General features: G+C 35.1%; 1 protein-coding gene across 1 annotated transcript; it reads right to left on the bottom strand.

The window, feature by feature from the left end:
* Positions 1-501: 501 nt before the first annotated feature.
* Positions 502-18,763, bottom strand: MS3_00010748 (uncharacterized protein). The gene is made up of 8 exons (XM_051219144.1): positions 18,649-18,763; positions 16,641-16,721; positions 16,361-16,604; positions 16,211-16,310; positions 9,519-9,718; positions 8,101-8,184; positions 3,467-3,853; positions 502-1,858 (listed from the first exon to the last, which is right to left on the bottom strand). The coding sequence occupies exons 1-8, from the start codon at positions 18,733-18,735 to the stop codon at positions 1,524-1,526; spliced, it is 1,518 nt and encodes a 505-aa protein (XP_051067491.1). The 5' UTR covers positions 18,736-18,763; the 3' UTR covers positions 502-1,523.
* Positions 18,764-19,441: the final 678 nt, after the last annotated feature.

Raw genomic sequence — 19,441 nt, 5'->3', positions numbered from 1 at the left:
ATATTTCTTTTGGACATAAACCTCCAGCGTTTTCATCCGAATAGTTATTCATTCAGCCGCCTGAAGGGTTTGAGCAGATCGCTATTAACACGATATATTAGTCATTATTCTTTTATTTTATACTATAAACAATCCTAAATTCTTATCCTACAGTTTTAAACGATGTATTTAGCCTCAAACCTGGCCACTTTTCAAATTAGTAATTTGAATATATAATTGTAGAACCTGAAGAAAATTTATTGAAAATAATATTCTTCGTTCATATATATATGTTTTAACATGATGGGAATTTTTCAGAGATGCGGACTGATGAGGAGTCCCATAATAGAACGAAACGGCCGTCCAATGCTTTCAGGTTTTCAATGGTGATCTAGCTTCAATTAACTCATGATCTTAACTATTGAAATTACTACAATCTCCATAAAACCCCTTCTGATAACTAAAATTGTTTAAAAAGTATAAATAACTATAAATAAATAAATAAAAACAAAACTACGTAAAGATTACACAGAAATTTATTTCGCATATATAGGTATACAAAAAAAGAAACAGAAAGAAGTGGTGATGAAAAAAAAGAAAACGAACTGAAGAGAGAATAAATGTCTGATTGTGAGACGAAGTGATCAGTCTGATTCGTATTGTTTTCTTTTACAAAATGAAATTATGATAATAAATTGTGTTCCAATGAATATTCTCTTGTTTCTCTATGTATTACACTCCTCAATCTTTACTTTTCTCTATCTATCTATCTCTCTACTGCACCTATTTGTGACAGTGAACTAAATCATATACATGGAAAATGTGCAAAAAAAATTTTTTTTTCAATGATAATAATTATTAATTAAAAAATACAACACAGCCCAAAAATAATTCTTCGTTTTTGCAAGAAAATAACAATGAGAGAAACGATGAATGTAATTGATTTAAAAAAAAGGAACAAGAATTAAAAAAAAGAGAACATCAGAGCAAAAAGAATCTGACGGGAGTAGTTGTGATTATTATTATTAATATTACAGTGAAGCTTAATAAAATAAGATTTTCTTCTATATGAAGTTTATTTTGTATGACGTTCACATACATACATACATACATACATACATACATACATACATACATACATACATACATACATACATACATACATACATACAAATTGGTTGGAAGAACTATAGTAGTTACGTTTAATTAATTGATGTGAACATGAACACAATGTTTTTTTGCTTGGAATCTATTTGAAATAGTGTAACAATAGTAATAATAAGTATATCTTTAGTTAGAACACAAACAATTACTCTTACTATGATAACGATGAAGTAATAGTTTAATAATATGCACACTTATTTCAATGAAAATAACTGGGAATCAAGAAACCATGTGAAATAACAAAGATTATTGCTGTTTATATATACTGTATGAGTATTCACTTGGATACAATAACAAAGTGGTAATTATAATCTTATCATTATTAAATTTTGTAGAATACTATTTATCCAAATAAATATGAATCATTTTTTATACGGTTCTTACATTTTAACATCAGTGATTAATACATCATCTCCTGTATCTTCAGTTTTCATCTCTAATGTAGTTGATAATATATTTGATGTAACTGTGATGGTCATTTGAGGTAATTCAAGCGTATTTCTTTTTGATTCAATAGAAGATGATGCTAATGAATTTGGAGATAACTTTTGTTGAATTAAATTTGATGATGATGTTGATGGGAATATATTGAAAGGATCATTATTTAAATCATTACAATTATTCAAAGATTCAATAGCCGGTGGACTTGAACTTGATCGACCAGATGATTGTTTTAGATCAACCAAATCGGAACGCAACATTTCATCATCTTCATCTAAAAAAATACCAACAAATTGAAAATACTTGGAATAACATACGGAATGATTTTGTGTCATTACCAATGTTTAACTTGATAATTTAAAATAAATTGAACATTGAGTAGATTTCTATAAATAAAGTAATATATTTGTAATATCTACTAATCATTGGGATATTACAAATATATTATTTTTATTGATACAGAATGATTATTTATTCATAATTTATAATGAAATTAGTTGACTAATTTGAAGAATCAATGGAAATTAATGTGTTATACAAGATACATCTTTCATACTGCAATGCCAAGTGATAAACTGAACACCTTCTCGCCTTTTCCAAACAATCCTAGAGCGAGTAAATAATGTACAGTATGGAAGCGAGTGCAACGACCTTCATAATACATGATTAAAATCTCAAAGTTGGTGACATTACCTGATTTATAGTTACAGCGTCCAAACACATTAGTGAACCTCAGTATTGGTAAGATGATATTACCAATCAATGTGACCGTTTCTCCGGAGACGATGGTGAGTGAACCCCGAGTCATTAAACACTCCCAGTACAGAGCAGAACTGCTCATGGTGACGCACTGTAAACCCGACATTTTACAGCCCAGCTAACATAATGAAGGTGAGAAAAGTGACTCAGATTGAAATGAGCTATTCTGACTTCGTTAACTGTAGACTGATCTCAGCAGTCAAGACATCACAAGGACTGACAAAACTATTTTCAGAGGTTCAGCACAGAAAGTGAATGCAAGGATAGAATCTTATCAGTCTTGCAGACATACTATGAATTTAGGTGTAAAGTACAGATGCCGATTTCCAACTAATTAAGTGAGATTCGGATAGCATATGTATCATTGTACGGTAGAACAATGTCATTAGTTTACCTGAGGTTGGTAAGTTTTTCTCTAGGTGATAGATCTACGGAACCACTATGTGCTTGCTTTACATTTGGTGACGTTGGGTCATCATGAGAATATATTACGCTGATTTGTGAATAATGATGTATTAATATGTGGTCAAACGCGCAAAATATGGTATTTATCATACAATCGGTACCTTCAGTTTAACACTTACTACACGCTTTTCTGCAGATACAATAAATCTTCGAGGAAATAACTGACCGCTTTATCATAACTGATTCGAACTCAATGTCTAGAATATAAATAAGCATTTATTGATTAATGAAGGCATCCAATGTTGTAGGGTTGAGAATTTGAATTATATGCAGTAAATCTCCATAAAGTTTTAACCTACTATTTAGAGATAAATAACCCTCAAATAATCACGAATTGACTGGAATAAGAATTGTGAACTATTGGATGTCAACTTGGTGGTTAAAGAGTGATGAGGTCGCTACAAAATCTCATTGTTCTAGGTTTACTCCTGGACAGAGTTGTGGATATACACTGATGATGAGTTTCATACTAGATGGGCGAAACAACTGTCCAGTCTTCCATAGCTTTCAGTGGTTATCTAAACAAAATTACTACGTGATGCAAGCTGCAATTATCAATGAAGACTTCCAATACAAAATGTTACGAAAATAAACATGATCCATTGATAATGTTAACGTAAACTAAAATAGAATATAAAAAAAGTACGCTTAAACATACCAACTTGTGATGAAGAATGAATTTCAGGACGTCTTGATATTAGGGAAGAATTATGTATGACATTATCACTACAAACATGATGATTTTGAATTGCATCAGTTTGTAGTAACGGAGTATGCTCTTCATCAATTTGATAATGTTCATTAGATTGATCGGATTCTACCGAACGGCGTCTAGTACTCATTGATTCATGAGAATGACGTCTAATGAGATTCAATAGTCTTCTTGGTATGTATAGTAAAAAACCATTATTATTATTATTAGGTCCTACTGTTTCAGTTTCATCAGATGTTGAAGGTGCGCCGGGTAATTCAACTATTTGATTACATATTGGACAACGTCGACGATTACATAGTAACCAGGGATCAATACATTTCATATGAAAAGCTGTAAAGGTTTAAAATATACATTATAACTATCTATACATGAATTGATATTCGACAAAGGTGAGATCATGTAGAATTTTGTATCTACGAAAGTGACAGATAAAATGCATTCTTATATCTATCTGTAGTGCCATGATAAAAATCAAGTATGAAAATAAAAGCACTCTACAACTTTACTTTGACGAATAAGATGTTTAATGTCTTCGGATTTTTCTTCACTCTTTATTTTCATTACTTGATGTGTACTTTTTAAACTCACTCTGCCTAATGACCTTAAAGTTGAAGGTCACCTTAGTTATCAATCGTCCGGATTGATTTACTACAAATCGAAGAAATGCTTCATGTAACTCAAAATGATGGCTATTTCAAATAAACAAAGGTTGTCATGTTTTTCGCAAGTTAGGCCAGAAGTGTGTAGCTTTCCAAGTCAACAATAATGATCTAGTTAAACTGTGATTAGCTGACAACAGGTCTCTAATTTATGTTATCACCCCACATTTATCCGGTACATACTTATGGACTGAGATAACAATTCTTACCCTCCTACCTTCTATATTATTTGACAAACAAGTCAAAGATACTTGGATCATTCAAACGATGTTTACTTATGACTGCTGCTCATTAGTTCGATCAAGGATTAAATTACGGCTACCTTAGATATATAAAAATACAATTACGACCATGAACGTCGATGGATTGCTTACGAAAAAATAGAAACATAGTTTCTGTGAGTAGGTTACCGTTAAAAAGAAAGTTTGATGAGTTTAACCTTAAAATCTATTTTGGTCACCGAAGATCATGCATATATAGATTTCCTTACATGCGTTATCACGAAGAAAATAATCAAGTGTTGACTACTATAAAATTATGTATTTTGATATCTGTTGAATAGGAGGGAAGAACAGTTAGTACATAAAATTTAATATACATTCTCGCTTTTTCCTGTTGTTCTTCATTTCACTTAGGCTGACTAAGAGTAATGACTGAAATTGATTGTATGCTAAGAAACTTCGCATACTGTGTTTTGTTTTATAAATTTAGACACATAAATATTGGTATACAGGGGGACCAAAATATATATGCGCCACTCGATAAGGAAATGAAATTGTGTACAGATCGAGAAACGAAGATGAGTATAATAAAAACAGAACGAAAATGAATAGGAATTGGCGTAAAAGTGAAATAATAATAGTAATTCGGTTACGAAAAATACAAGGGTTCTTTCAGTTGAAGAAGTACCTCGCACTTATGTGAAGGAAGTAAAAAAGTTACAGTAGGATCACCACTGGTTTCTAATAACGTCTCAAGCGACTGTGTTGAACAATCCCTAGGACCCCAACCAGAAAGTCGCGAAGAACCGAGAGAACCCCCAATATCCTTCTACAGCTGAGGGTAAGGAGAGCTAACTCTCCTCGAAATGCTCTCATATGGCCACGCGTATACAGCAAATTTCAAGGAAGTCCTACTCACTGCCTTCTCGTGATGGGGTGTTTAACGAAATTGAGAGGACGAAAAGCAAATGTCCCACGCTTTAACCGAGGTGGTGGTGGGTACAGAGGATCCATCTAGAGGAGTTGGAAAACCCCGATTCTAAAATAATGATGCACATGGGATCTTTAGGGAACAAATATAGTATGAACCTATTCTCGACCAGCACGGGACTGCATCTCCTAATGTTCCTCCACTAGCTTGTTACGTCCTTGATCTGTCTAATATATAATATAGAGGAGAGAACCTGTCTCCATACAGGTTAAGGACTTGACACAATAGGCTAACTGGTTTAACCTTGGGGCTAGAAATGCGTGAGTCCGAATCGAGACTAATGACCTTGGGTAGAGACGAAAACTATTTTACTACCTGATTGGTTGACGTGAGATAGAAAAGAGTCAACTGGAACATCACTCGACTTATTCCCGTTTCTCAACTCCAATTCAGATTAGTGTAAGATACATGAATAAATAGATGACTAACATAACCACAACGAACAAACAATTAGAAAAATACAAATACATCCAAACTGGGCATTAGGGTAGAAAAATAAAGTACAAAAGGCTATGTTTGAATTATAATAGCTTTGGAACAGAAAAGGGTATGGCAGCAAACGATACATCAAACGAAAGCTTATGGTTTATAGAATAAACTAGGGACAAAACTAAATATTAGTATATTGGAAACTTTGAATTAAGCGGAATAACGTCCCAAAGAGTAGCTGTTGTTTGTCATGGCTTCTTTATTTCTCTGTTCACCCCACTTGTGGATCAGACCTTTAGTTTAAGGGCTCGGAGTGTAGCCCTCTAAGAAAACCACTGCTGCGGTTTGGGCGCCCGGGCAGTAGTATCCCAGTCTCCATAAAAACTAAATGATTTTTTGCAACGCATATATATTTGGTGCCTCCTTGTACTAATGCTAATGTGTTCAAATAATAAATAACAATAATAACAGGTCCCGGGCCCGTATAGCTTTCTACCACACTACAACACGATGTCATACACTTACCAGCCCTCAGCTATTTCCGACCGATCGTATTGTCGGCAAATAATGCACGGAGTGGAATTCTCTGGGACGTTATTCGTATGGCTTGTCCAAGACACCGAAGTCGGTGTTCCAAGACGGTGAAACAAATTTAATTGTCGTCAACTCGAAGAAACCAGGTTTCACAAGCATAGAGCAAAACGCCTCTAATCAACCGTTGTAAATCCGACCATTTACAACCAAACCAACATCACGAAGGCCCCAAAGATAGCACAGATTGGTTTAAGCCACCATGGCTTTCACTATACGTAAATAGATCTCATCACTCGCTCCACTACCAGCACTTACATAGCTACCTAGATACAAGAACTTCTCAACTACTTCTAACTGCTGACTGCCAAGAGTGAGTGCAGGCACAGAGTTCTACCAGTTTTGTGAAAATAATTTAAACTTAGAAGGTGCAAAGCACGTGCCAAAAGAAATGTGCTACCGTTACGTACTAAATATATCAATCGTTTATTTCCAGAAAACGATTACTTGAACAACAAACTTGAATGATGACGTTAAGCTCTTGATTTATATTTATTAAGTCACAGGCTTGACAGTCAAACTTCAGTTTGAATTATTATTTTATTCAATGAACTCAGAGTGCTATTTAGCGTAACTTATAATCAAAACAAATCGATTACTGCTAATCAGCACTAAGCATAATATGCATATACAGAGGAAAATACATGAATGTGTTGATCACATGAAATGGAAACAAACAACTAAGTGAACAGTAAGTACTAAGCAGACACACACAGAGAGAAACAAAACACCAGACAATAAACTTTAAATTATTTCTACTAAACAAATCGACAACTATCTCTTGCATATTTTTCAAGTCACAGATTTTAATTTGGAAAAAAATATATATATACTTGAATAATAATTTACGGAGTACAGCTATATGTCTATCTACTACACTAAATCATATGATTTGAACGAGGGAGAATGACACCAAAACATAATAAAATATGTATGCGAATAAAATGCAAAAGCCCAAAATGAAGTCAACACTCTTAATATATATATATATATATATATATATATATATATATATATATATATATATATATATATATATATATACAGGTTTACGTATAATCAGCAATTAACCTGCTAAGACGATCAAAAGATTTCTCATGTTTGGTTTCACGGTGCTGAAATTTTACTAGAAATGATAACCTCAAGTGCCCTTCCTTTCTAATTTAATTTTTTGCTTGATCTTTGCTTTTTTATGACTCTAACATCGCTTTCAGTTCGCTAAATTTCTGTATGCCTGAAAGCCATGTTTTCTTTACCATATCTATGAAGTTAAACCAATTTGTATTGTATTGGTTGCTGTACCTCGAAAATCAAGTTTTTCTACAGTTCATCCTCTATTTTGACTGCCAGATACTGATGTATTATATTCTGGTTTTCATCATAACATAAATTACATAGAGTACTGATTATATTAGATGTCATGATTTCTCTTTATACGATCAATTTTTTAATTCCGCAAGTAGAAAAGATCGGATATGGACAATATGATTTAAGAAAAAAGAATGAATTCACAAAATAAAAAAGTACTAGACAAGCAAAAACAAGAAAAGGTAGCTCGGAATGACAATATGACTTAAGAAAAAAGAATGAATTCATAAAATAAAAAAGTACTAGACAAGCGAAAAACAAGAAAAAGTAACTCAGAATGACATGAACGAAATATTGTATATCTATGCATAAACATACCGTGTTGACATGGTAATAGGCGTAGTTTATCTCGATCCACATAGTCCTCTAGACATATACAACATACATCATATGGATCCAGACCTAGTTTATTCAGAAATAAACCGTGGGAAAAAAGATAGTAGCATATTCGGATAAAAATACATTCTAGACAGATGATAATTAAACAGTAGGGTTCATTAACGCTTCATTAATGAATTAAACAGTATATAATCTACCTAAATTCAGTAACATAGCATGAGAAAGAATGTCTCTTTGCTTTTGACAATAAAAATGTTTTAGATTTATGTGCTATGAGAACAGCAACAAACTGATACACGTGCACATAAGGTCAACAAAAATACAAAAACTTTATCCCACTACAACTACTATTAACACTATTTAATAGTTATCACTAGGGTAACACTGAAGAAAAGTCCTTAACTTCTAGGATACTTCATAAAATTTCAATGTAAATAAATTCATTCACTAGGTATTTGGGTAAGAGCCACATCCAAAGTATGAAGGCTAATGATACTACCCAGCAGATCAAGCCGAAGTCGGAATGGTTGATAACTAATCATCCAGTGGTTTAACAAACTTAAATCACTTATAAGTCAAGTAAGATAAGCTAATGTTTAGTAAGCACAACTATAACTACGCAAAATGAGTATCTTATGTCAGTTTACGGGTGTGATACAGTTTGAGGAATGAAGTATAGTTTATACACAACAAAGAGTAGGGGCCTATTGTATTTATCCACAAAAAAGCGAGTTACAAAAGGTCTCACATCAAAAACGTACATATATAGGAAAACATTAGTGAGGGTGAAAACTTTTAATGACCTGAGATTTGTCCGATTTACCCTTTATCCCTTTGCCTCTATGACTGATCAAAAGTATGGTTCCCATTAAGAGTCTGCTTTCAACAAATACTACACTTTTTCCAACTTATTAACAATTGGATATTCTTGTTATCTCAACCATGCTATGTTACACATCCAATTCGAATAGAAAAATAGACAATCTAGTTGACATAGTTAACAGTTAGTATGAGGTTCTACAGTAGTGAGATTTAAACAATGTATCGTTTCACTTACTATTAAATATCGTTTCTGTATGATGTTCGCAACCTACTTATTTTAAGCAATTTACCAATATTTCAATGAAAACGAATTATTTTACGGTATAAATTACATGATGTACTTATTTGTTTTGGTTAATTCGAATTCGGAGAGTAGTTCAATACAATTTTGTAGTGTGAATGCTGACCATTAAGCAAATTTTCAAGCCAACTATGATGATTATGTACGATATTAGATTGGATTTTTGAATATCATCCTGGTAATAGGATCACATACACCAGTTATTGGATTTTGAAAACAATCGAATAAATTATTATCTTAAATTTATATATATTTAAACAAAAATAAAGCTTACCTTTTTTAAAACGTTTTAAAACTAATTGACGTAAATGTCGTCGTGATAGACGACCACGACGTATTCGACGCCAAAAACGGCATAAATGAATAGTAAATGCAATTACAAGGATCAGCAATGAAATGCCAACAACAATCAAAAGTGCAAGAAGTACATATTTCAATGGTAAACCATAAAAGCTTACGATACTTATCATAAATCTATAAATGGAAAGTATTAAAAATTATAATATTAAATTCGAATATATCATTTAAGGGAGACATAAAATGAACAGTAAAATTGAGGGAAAAACTAAGTAAAACGTAGCCATGTGATGATAAGTAATTACCTGATTGGGGTCCACGTGATTATCGTAATTAATAGTTAGAGACTATGGATGGAATAGATTAGAATCCTTCGCAATGGAGCAGGTGCATTCACTTTTTGAGTTCCTTTAGAACGTTAATCCTGAAATCTTCTTATACCTGTTTTGTTTTCTTTTTCTATACCTATGTTATTACTTGTACTATTCCAGGATTTGTCTTGAAATAATAGTATCTCGCTGTGCTAATGTAATACAGCAACTAGGACCGATGCACATATATGTCAGGTTTTACTTGGCATATCACTGACTAACTGACTGACAATAAACCTTTTTTGATATGTTACGTCGTCACCTACTCACTTAAGCCTATTGTCCCTAGTGGAGAAGCATAGACTACACAACAGGATTTTCCATCCGATTCTTTCCTGGACAATCTTTTCCAGGTGCTACCCATTTTTTTGATATCTGCCTCCGATTTCCGATGTAATGTGTTTCTTGGTTTTTCTTCTTTCCTCTCCCCTACAGGATTCCAAGTTAGGGCTTGACTCGTAATGCATTTTGATGACTTACTCAATGCATGGTCGGCCCACCCAAGCGTCTTTTCTTGATTTCTTCAGTTGGAAGCTGGTTTGTTCTCTCCCGACCAACGAACATTCAGTATCTTCTGTAGACAATGGTTTATAAATACTTGTACATTTTGATAACAGTTGTAGTAGTTCTCCAACTTTCAGCACCGTACAATAGAACTGCCTTGATGCTTGCATTAAAGATTTCGACTTTGGTATTGGTTGACAGTTGTTTCGAGCTCCATTGAGTTCGAATTCCGGTCTGCTGATCTAGAAGTTTGGTGTCTACTGAGCCTCTCATCCGGTTCAACAATTTTCTATTGAAAACGTTTACCGGTATTCATAGTGGTGTAATGCCTCTGCAAAACAGCTCTCATACTTGCTCGGATCTCCTTTCTTTGGTATCTTCATGAGGTATCCTACTTTCCAGTCTGTTGGCACTTGTTCCTCCTCCCAAATCTTTCTGAATAGAACGTGGAACATGTTTGCAATTACTTCTATGTCTGACTTCGTTGCTTCGGCTGGTATGTTGTCTGGTTCCTAGAAGAGCTACAGGCGGAGTTGCTACTTCATTATTAGTGAATACATTTAATTTATTAAAATCATTCTAGTTACTTTTAACTGTAAAATTCTTTTCAGATATGCAGTAAATAAATTAATAACCACTGAAATGAATAGTGGATATGAAGTGCCCAAAATGCTAAACCATAATTCAAATCATCAGTCAGTCAGTCAGTCAGTAACAACGTAGAACTTCGTATGTATGTACATCAGTTCGAGTTGCCACACCATATTAGCACAGAGATGCAGTTATCGATTCAAATCCCGTAGTGGTAGAGGTAGCAAGAGTATAAGCAGTAATCGGGAAGATTAGGGTTTTGAGATGTTATTTAAAGAGTATAATCCAGTGAAATAAATTTGGAAAGAGGAAAAAAGGGACATGAAGAATTCAGAAGATTAGAATTTGGGAGAACACAAAGAGTGGATGCACCTGCGCCATTCCAAACGATTTTGAGCCATGTCATTCAGGGTCTCTAACCATCGGTTGCTATCATCTCGTGGTCCCCAACCAGGTAGTCTACACCTACCAACATGACTCAGTCCACTTGTCAGTGACTTCATGGACTTGTGCCATGTTTTGGTTTGGCCGCCTCTAGCTTTCTTCCAGCCTACTCCTATACCACTGAACATCGCACGTCGAGGTAGTCGGTCGTTGGGCATACGTAACACGTGTCCCAGCCATCTCAACTGATGAAGTTTCACTACTTCACCAATTGATTTGCCATCCTTACCTAGTACCCGTTCCCTGACAACTGTGTTACTTACTCGATGGTCCCATGATATACGAGCAATGTTTCGAAGACACCTATGATCGAATACTAGTAACCTACGAATATCCTCTACTCTTACCGGCCATGTTTCACTGCCATAAAGTAGGACGGGACGAACTGCTGCGCAGTAAACACGTCCTTTGGTTGATAGATGGATATCTCGCCTACGCCATAAATGACGCAAGTTGGCAAAAGCTAGTCGAGCCTTCTGTATCCGTGCTGAGATTTCGTCACACACCAAACCACAAGGGCTGATGAGACTTCCAAGATATGTGAAGCGGTCGACACACTCAACTACTTCACTCCCTATCACTAGTTTGGGTGTCGATGTAACCCAGTCGTGAAGCAACATTTTGCATTTCGAGGGAGAGAATCGCATCCCGAACATGCTTGCATTGTTGCTTAGAGTGGTCAAATCATTGTTTTTAGTGTATATGACTGAGGTTTCGTGCATTCGCCCATATAATGAGACTGTTAGAAAGCAAATAAGTCAAATTACTACAAGCATAATCACAATTTTTTAGGAAATTTAAACAGTGACTAACAACAAAATTCAGATGCGTTTCTCGCCTTATTTGAGACTCGTCAGTTGGATGTACCTGAAATAGTGGGAGGATGGAAACTCTCACGAGTTAAAACAGTTTCATTCTTTTAATGTAGTAAAAAATGGAATGGGGAAAGTCACTTCGCTGTTAGCTTTAAAGTAAAGCCAAACACAATAGTCAACGAATAAGTGAAACATAGTCTGGAACAGACAGTAACTGGATGATTAGTGTATTTCCAAGTACGTTGGTAGAAAAAGAATGACTGAAGTTCAACATACGACTTTTTAAACGATAATTACCAATAACTAATGTTTAGCTAGATCCAATTAATGATGAGCAGGAATGAATTCGATACATAAAAATCTTTTATTCTCCAAAACTATTACACAATTGGTCTGGACTGAATTAAAATGTGATAGATATCTGGCAGGTTACTTAGTGAGGTTAGATAAAACGGTTGTGTTTTTGAAAGTCATACTTGACCTTTAAAATGTTATCAATGCATTTCAAAAGCATTAAAGTAGAAAATCAATGACAAGCTTTAGCAACACATTCTACGCTTTTTATTACATTTTCAAGTGAAGTTAAATATTGTGAACACCCGAAAAGAGTAAGATTGAAAGTTTATTTACTACTACTTGCTTGATTTTGTATAATATAAAAGGGACGTTTAGTGGTGTATATCTTTCAAAATAGATGGTTTTAATCGTGGAGCTTTATCCTCATCATTAACACTTTCAAAAAGTAACTTCTCTAATTACTTCATATCCGTTAAATTATTCAGTTATTTTTAAGGAAAACGGTCAGAGAACGGCTTTGATCATTTTGACGCGTAGTGAGAATCCTGTATTCAGTTTTGGCTCTTCTAATTAATTTACGTAAGCAGTTGTTGTGTGCCATCAGATAGATAACTAAACATTTGATTTATGAGGTTTGGTTTCGCATATGATTTCTTGTTTTGATCAGCCTATTGAGAAGTGAGAATTCGTTTACTGACTCTTCTTTTTGATAGCCTGGTTCCCGACCCTAATCAAGTGCAACGTAGCAGCTGATACATTTGTATATCGATTCAAGTTGCCATACCCCATTAGTACAGTAAGATGGAATTACTAGGATAAATATAAGAGTAGTAGACGTAGTAACAGTATTAATGGTAATAGAAAATATTAGACATCCATGATACAACTCGATAAAAAGATAAATTGGTGAAACAATGGAAAAAATATATGAGGAACTTAAAAACCTAGGGTCCAAAGAAAGAAAACGAGTGAATACACCTGAACCATTACCAATGATTTTGGGCCATGTCATTCAAAGCGTCTAAACATTGGTTGCGATAACCACGCGGACTCCAACAAGGTAGTCTCCACCTAACTACATGGCTTAATCCAATATTCAGTCGCTTCATGGACTGATGCTATATCTTGGTTTGGGTATCCCTAGTTTTCTTCCGACACCCTTCAACACCCGTCATCATCGTGCGTCAAGGTAGTCGATAAGTGGACATGCGTAATACATTCCCTAACCAGCTCAGTAGATGAAGAATCAATATCTCGTCAATCGATTTGCCATACTCACCTAGTACTGTGCACGTAACCCCAGAATTGTTTACTCGGTATTCCCTACTTACACGACCTATGTTTTCAAGATACCGATGATCGAATACTAGTAATTTACGAATATCCTCTATTTTTAAAGTCCATTTCATAGACATAAAGAAAAATAGAGCGAACTGCTGGACAGTAAACTCATCTTTTAATCGGTAGATGAGGATCTCGTCTATGCAACAAGTGACACAGGTATGGCAAGAACCAACAAGGCTTCCTGAATTGGTGTCGAGAGTTCATCAGACGATAAATAGGGCTCAGAATCGATCACAATGGCGTAGGTGTATACACTCTTTGTCTTCCCTTAAATTAAGAGATTAAAATCGCTTCATATCTTTCTTTCTACGAATTAATTCTTTCTCCTAGTACTATATCCTTATTGCAATCCTTCTTTTATATATTACCACCTCTGAAGTAACTACTTTTATGAATCCGGTGTTCATCTTGTTGTGTTAATGAGGTATGGCAACTTGGACCGATGCATATATGTGTCTGATCCTACGTTGTAGCTGACTGACTGACTGACTGTTCATCAGACGCCAACGCACCAGGGCTGACGAAACTTTCAAGATGAGTGAGATAACCAACATTTTCAATCTAAATAGACAGAAACATATCCAAAACACATTTGGATTATTGCTTAAGGTGGTTAGAAGACTGCAATTTGTCAGCATGTTTACCAAACCAAACCATTATCTGCACATTTGTTATAACGCTCGGTTTTACTTCGTCTAATGTTATAACGGTTGGGTTCCCACTTTTACACGTATGGGACGTTAATTTACATTAGACGAGTATCTACACTAGATCCCCTCCCAGTGTCTATTCTACAGGACTTCAACACAACTCAGATCAAGAACACGTGATTAGCCTGACCACAACATAAATATATTTCCACATCGAAAACCCAACACAATCCAACAACAATGAACAGTCAATAATAAGTGAGTCACAATAATAATAAGGACAGGGGAGTATGTAACTCTTCTGACACCTATCAGACTATCTACATGTCTGACTAAGCAGACAACCAATCATTATCATTCTCGCCCACACATCAACATTTTAAGTTAAAAAGTAAACCTCCTAGTAAAAGGACAATTTCTAAAATGTCAAACGATGTTATCGCTAAAAGAATATCTATGGCAAAGTTAAGTAAAAACAGAGAAAGCGGACAAACCCTGACGAAAGCGATTTGAAGTTAGCAAATTCGATGACAGTTCGCCATAAACTTTGATTCAACCAGTAGTATTCGAGTAGAGGGCCTGTACAGGGTTAACGTGCTTTTCTAGTACGCATTTCAATGGTAAACTGTGCCATAAAATCTAACGATATATGGAGTCAAACGCTGCCTGAAGGTCGAGAAATACAACTGCGGTTAGGAGTTAGCAGATATTTCTATTTACTAAAACCTAGCGAAGGGCGAATATTTGGTCTATACATCCAAGTCCAGGTCTGAAACCAACTTGCTTCTCTCGAGTTCGCTCTTCAGGAGCCCTAGTTAAGCGTTGGATGACTATTGAGGTTAATATTTCAGATACTGCATTAGCCAAACTGATTCCTTTGTGATCATAATAAGAGGATATTTTTTCGTTTTTTTACAAACTGGGACGACTAGCGATCGAGACCAGTCATATAAAATTACGTCTAGTTCTCAAACTCTAGATAAGATTCCAGTCAATCTAAAAGCCGAAATTGGACTATTGTTCTCAAAGATCTCCGGTGTTAGTTCATCAGGACGTGCTGCTTCCCCTCACATTGAGACTAGCCATAGTTGTTTCTACTCCTTCAAGAGTCGAGGGGCTTATATTGAAATTCCATTCAGGTTGTCCGGTAGTAGATAAATGAAGGGTAGCTGGATGATACTTACACCGTTCTTCAAAGTGTTCTGTTAATTATTCCAGTCTCCTGAATTGACAGTGGATTATTGTCTTATTTTTTTCTGAAGTATTTTTACTAACTCCCAAATTTTTAATATCAGTTTCCTTGATAAGTCTGAATAGTCATTACCTTGTCTACAGAGTATGAATCTTTATTCGTAGTAGTTTATAACATCCGATTGTTGGTATTCACAACTGAATCTTGGTTAAATAGGATAAAACTGACACCATGGTTTCTGTTACTAAACACAATCCAAATGTGCTAAAAATTTGTAAAGCAAAAAGGGCTGTGGAGAGCCATTATTTCAGGATGTACATACGTCGACAAAGATCAAACTTCAGTCCTGGATATCTGCGATGGGATGATGCTAGCTCTTGTAAATATAATTTGGCAGATTTATATATGAAAATGTTTGACATCATTAAATGAAAAACTTTATAATGATAATTTGCACTTACTCTCTTGAGCCATTAATAGAACTATTGATAGAATAATTCATTAATTTTAACCCAGCACGTTTATCTACCATAACAGATGGAATTAAGATTTGACTAGCACCTGTAAGGGAAATTATCATCGAAAAGTTAAATTAAATATAATGGACTGACGTTCCCCGCCATTCATAGGAAATATCTTGTCGTTTATTGTGTTGAAAACTATAACTCCAGTATAGCCTTTCTGTTGAGCATTCAACACCTTTAGATCAAAATCACATCCACCGCGTTGAATTAAAGCAAAATAAGAGACAAAAGATACAGATGAATTCTTGTTAAAGTCTCCTGAGCTAATATTAATGGGTGGAGGCTGAATTAACGAACATCCGTTAATTGGGCTGGCGATTACTAAGTAACCCTTAAAATGGAATAAGTATACACGACAAGAACTCACATCTCTGTGGAAAACTTCGGGCCCAAATAGGCTAACAGCATCCGAGAAACTATCTACAACTCCATCAAAGGGAAGATTACGCTAAAAAAAAGACAAAACTGCAAGTAATGTAGCAGACCTCAAAATGATTCAAGAGATAATCAATAGTTTTAATGTAGTTCATACATATCAGTCATTCTGAAGAAAAGCTAAAGATTTTGCCGCACACATTTTCCCCACTATACATGTAACTACTCAACTGAAACAAGGGAATAATCCATCTCACATGTCTTTTGTAACAAATATTATACATTGGAGAGTGAGAACCGTTTCCGGGCCCACTAGGAAAGACGTAGTATTGAATCACCGAGATGGAAAAATACTTATAACAGTGAACGCAATATTTGTCCGACCATGTCTCAATGTCGATGAATTGCAGGAAAATGTTTAAAGGAACTAAAATTAAGTTGGCCGCTGAACGACAATAGGCCACATAAACTTGATTATAACCTTCGAATTATTTAAGCGTGATTTCGCGTTTGATGACATATACTTTCAGCTTTGGTAACAGGAAATTGATGAGACTATAATTTATGAACGACCTCTGAGCAACGTTAAGGTGACCTTGAGAATGTTCGTCTACAAACTAGGACTAAATGAGGGTTATGAACCAATGTGAGGGATTAGAATTGTGATTTACAGTTGATGGCTAGGGTTAGGAATTAGATTTGGGGTTTTCATTATGAACTGTCTTAAGCTATAATGCTAAAACATTATAGGCGAATTTCGCGCCAAAACCCAGGACTCATCATCTTATGTCTGACTGGTTCGTTCATAAATCATAGTCTCGTCCAGGAAATTCATTGGAACAATAGCAATTAAAAGTCCAGAACCAAATTTTCAGCTATTGAATTCAAATCGAGCTATCAGCGAGTGGGAGTTTGTTTCAAAAAGTAGTTAAAGCTAATTCTTGAGATATATTTCAAAGGGAGGATTCACCGAAGGATGCCTACCCGCTAGACTAATACATCTTTTAACCCGTATTTCTGAAAGCCTCTTGTCTGGAAACATACATCTCCCAACAAGGCCCAGATACGTTAAGAACTTCTTGGACTGATTTCATGTCTTCAGATATCAGGCTTCTTTTTTCATACTCATGCAAGCTAACCAGTATGGTACAGCAATATAGACAGAGATGAGAGGTGCTGGTTGTTCAACTCTTGAAAATTTGACGACAGATCCAGTTGATCATCAACGAACTTGGTAGTGTCCCTAGCTTTCAAATAAAGGTGTAATTCAAAGTCGAGTATATGAACCTGTACTTTATGAATTATGTTGAAACGGGTAACATTTTTCAGCAACCTCAACAAAGATGTGGTTCTGACCACAGCCAATTGACTTCTGAACTGTCTTTAGCACTTTTTACCATGAGACTTAGTCTCTGGCAAATGTTAAAATGCCATTATATGGTGATAGTACAAGTTAATGAATCGCTAAAGTTTCCATACAGAACGACATGGATATGAGTTGTGTACATATACATTTACATTCATTTATGGACTGTATGATCAACACTAATTCCGTTTTATTATCATCAATAATTAAATGGTATCCCATCCATGTGGTTAGTTTCATCTCGTCCCACTAATGTAGTCTGACAGTTCGAGTTAATACAGTGCCTCGTATTATGGTGAAGACCGAGATGCATAAATAACACCATCAACTAGAAAGACTACTGACTCTGATACATATTCTATTAATCCATTTTTTGAAATAACATCTACTAAACTAATAGCGGCTAGTCAGTCCTTGTAGTTTTCGTATTCCATACATTCGAATAAATACGACCAGACCCCTCTCTGAAACGTAAAATTCCGGCAACTTAATTTCTTTAATTAATTGAAAAAGCCATTGATATTCACATTAAACGAAATAACAAGCTACCACTTGTCATCTTATAAGACTAAACATTGGTCTAATACGACAGAATGGTTTCGGACACGAAATAACAAAAATCATCTGGCTTTACCACTACATAGGTCCTTGATTCTGTCGAAACTACTCCAAGAAGAAACACACTTCCTGAGATAACACTGAAAAAATCTACAAGTAGCATCAGAAACGCAAAGTCCGCGGGTTTCTTTGACTGGCTCCTCAATTCAAATTACAATGTGTGTTTCATAAACTTGGTAAGTTATATGCCCTAGATAGATTGCATAAGGCCTTGCGTTTAATGTGAAGTGCTTGAAAATCGACATTATGTTGCCACTTTTGTAAAGTAAGTAATTCTAGTAACATAGTCCGTTGAGTTCTCATGGTTCGAAATGACGTGTAATGATATTTGGACTTTGTGGCTTTTTGAAGGGACGCTTTATTTTTGCCACGATCCTGATGATCTTGATAAGAAGTGTAAGCAAAATGATTTCAAATGTTACTGGTCTTGTAGTAGTAAATAATCCTCCGAATTAAGCAATTCTGTAAGTCTTCGAATCTGATGCTGATCTCACGTTGGATACGTTTGGATAAGTGTACTTACCCGATGGCGTTTGAGTACACCGTGGTGTGCATCTTTCGAGACAACTAGTCTGCTAAAAACATATGCATCAAACATTCCACAAATATTTTTTCGAACCCCCTCATTTGTGACTTCTAGTTATACTAGCTCCGAGTTCCTGGAATGGAAAGACGTCACAGAGTGTAAGATACTTAAGACATTAGTTTCTCACGGTAGTGAAGGCACTACATGTGAATATTTAATCAACAGGCAAAGGCTTGATAAACTGTACAAGAATATCTAAATGGAACATGGATCTGCATCAGAT

This window comes from Schistosoma haematobium, chromosome 2 (assembly GCF_000699445.3).
Source record: "Schistosoma haematobium chromosome 2, whole genome shotgun sequence".
Classification (NCBI taxonomy): Eukaryota; Metazoa; Platyhelminthes; class Trematoda; order Strigeidida; family Schistosomatidae; genus Schistosoma; species Schistosoma haematobium.
The sequence above is the reverse complement of the archived record's forward strand: the minus strand, read 5'-3'. Positions and strand labels throughout refer to the sequence as shown.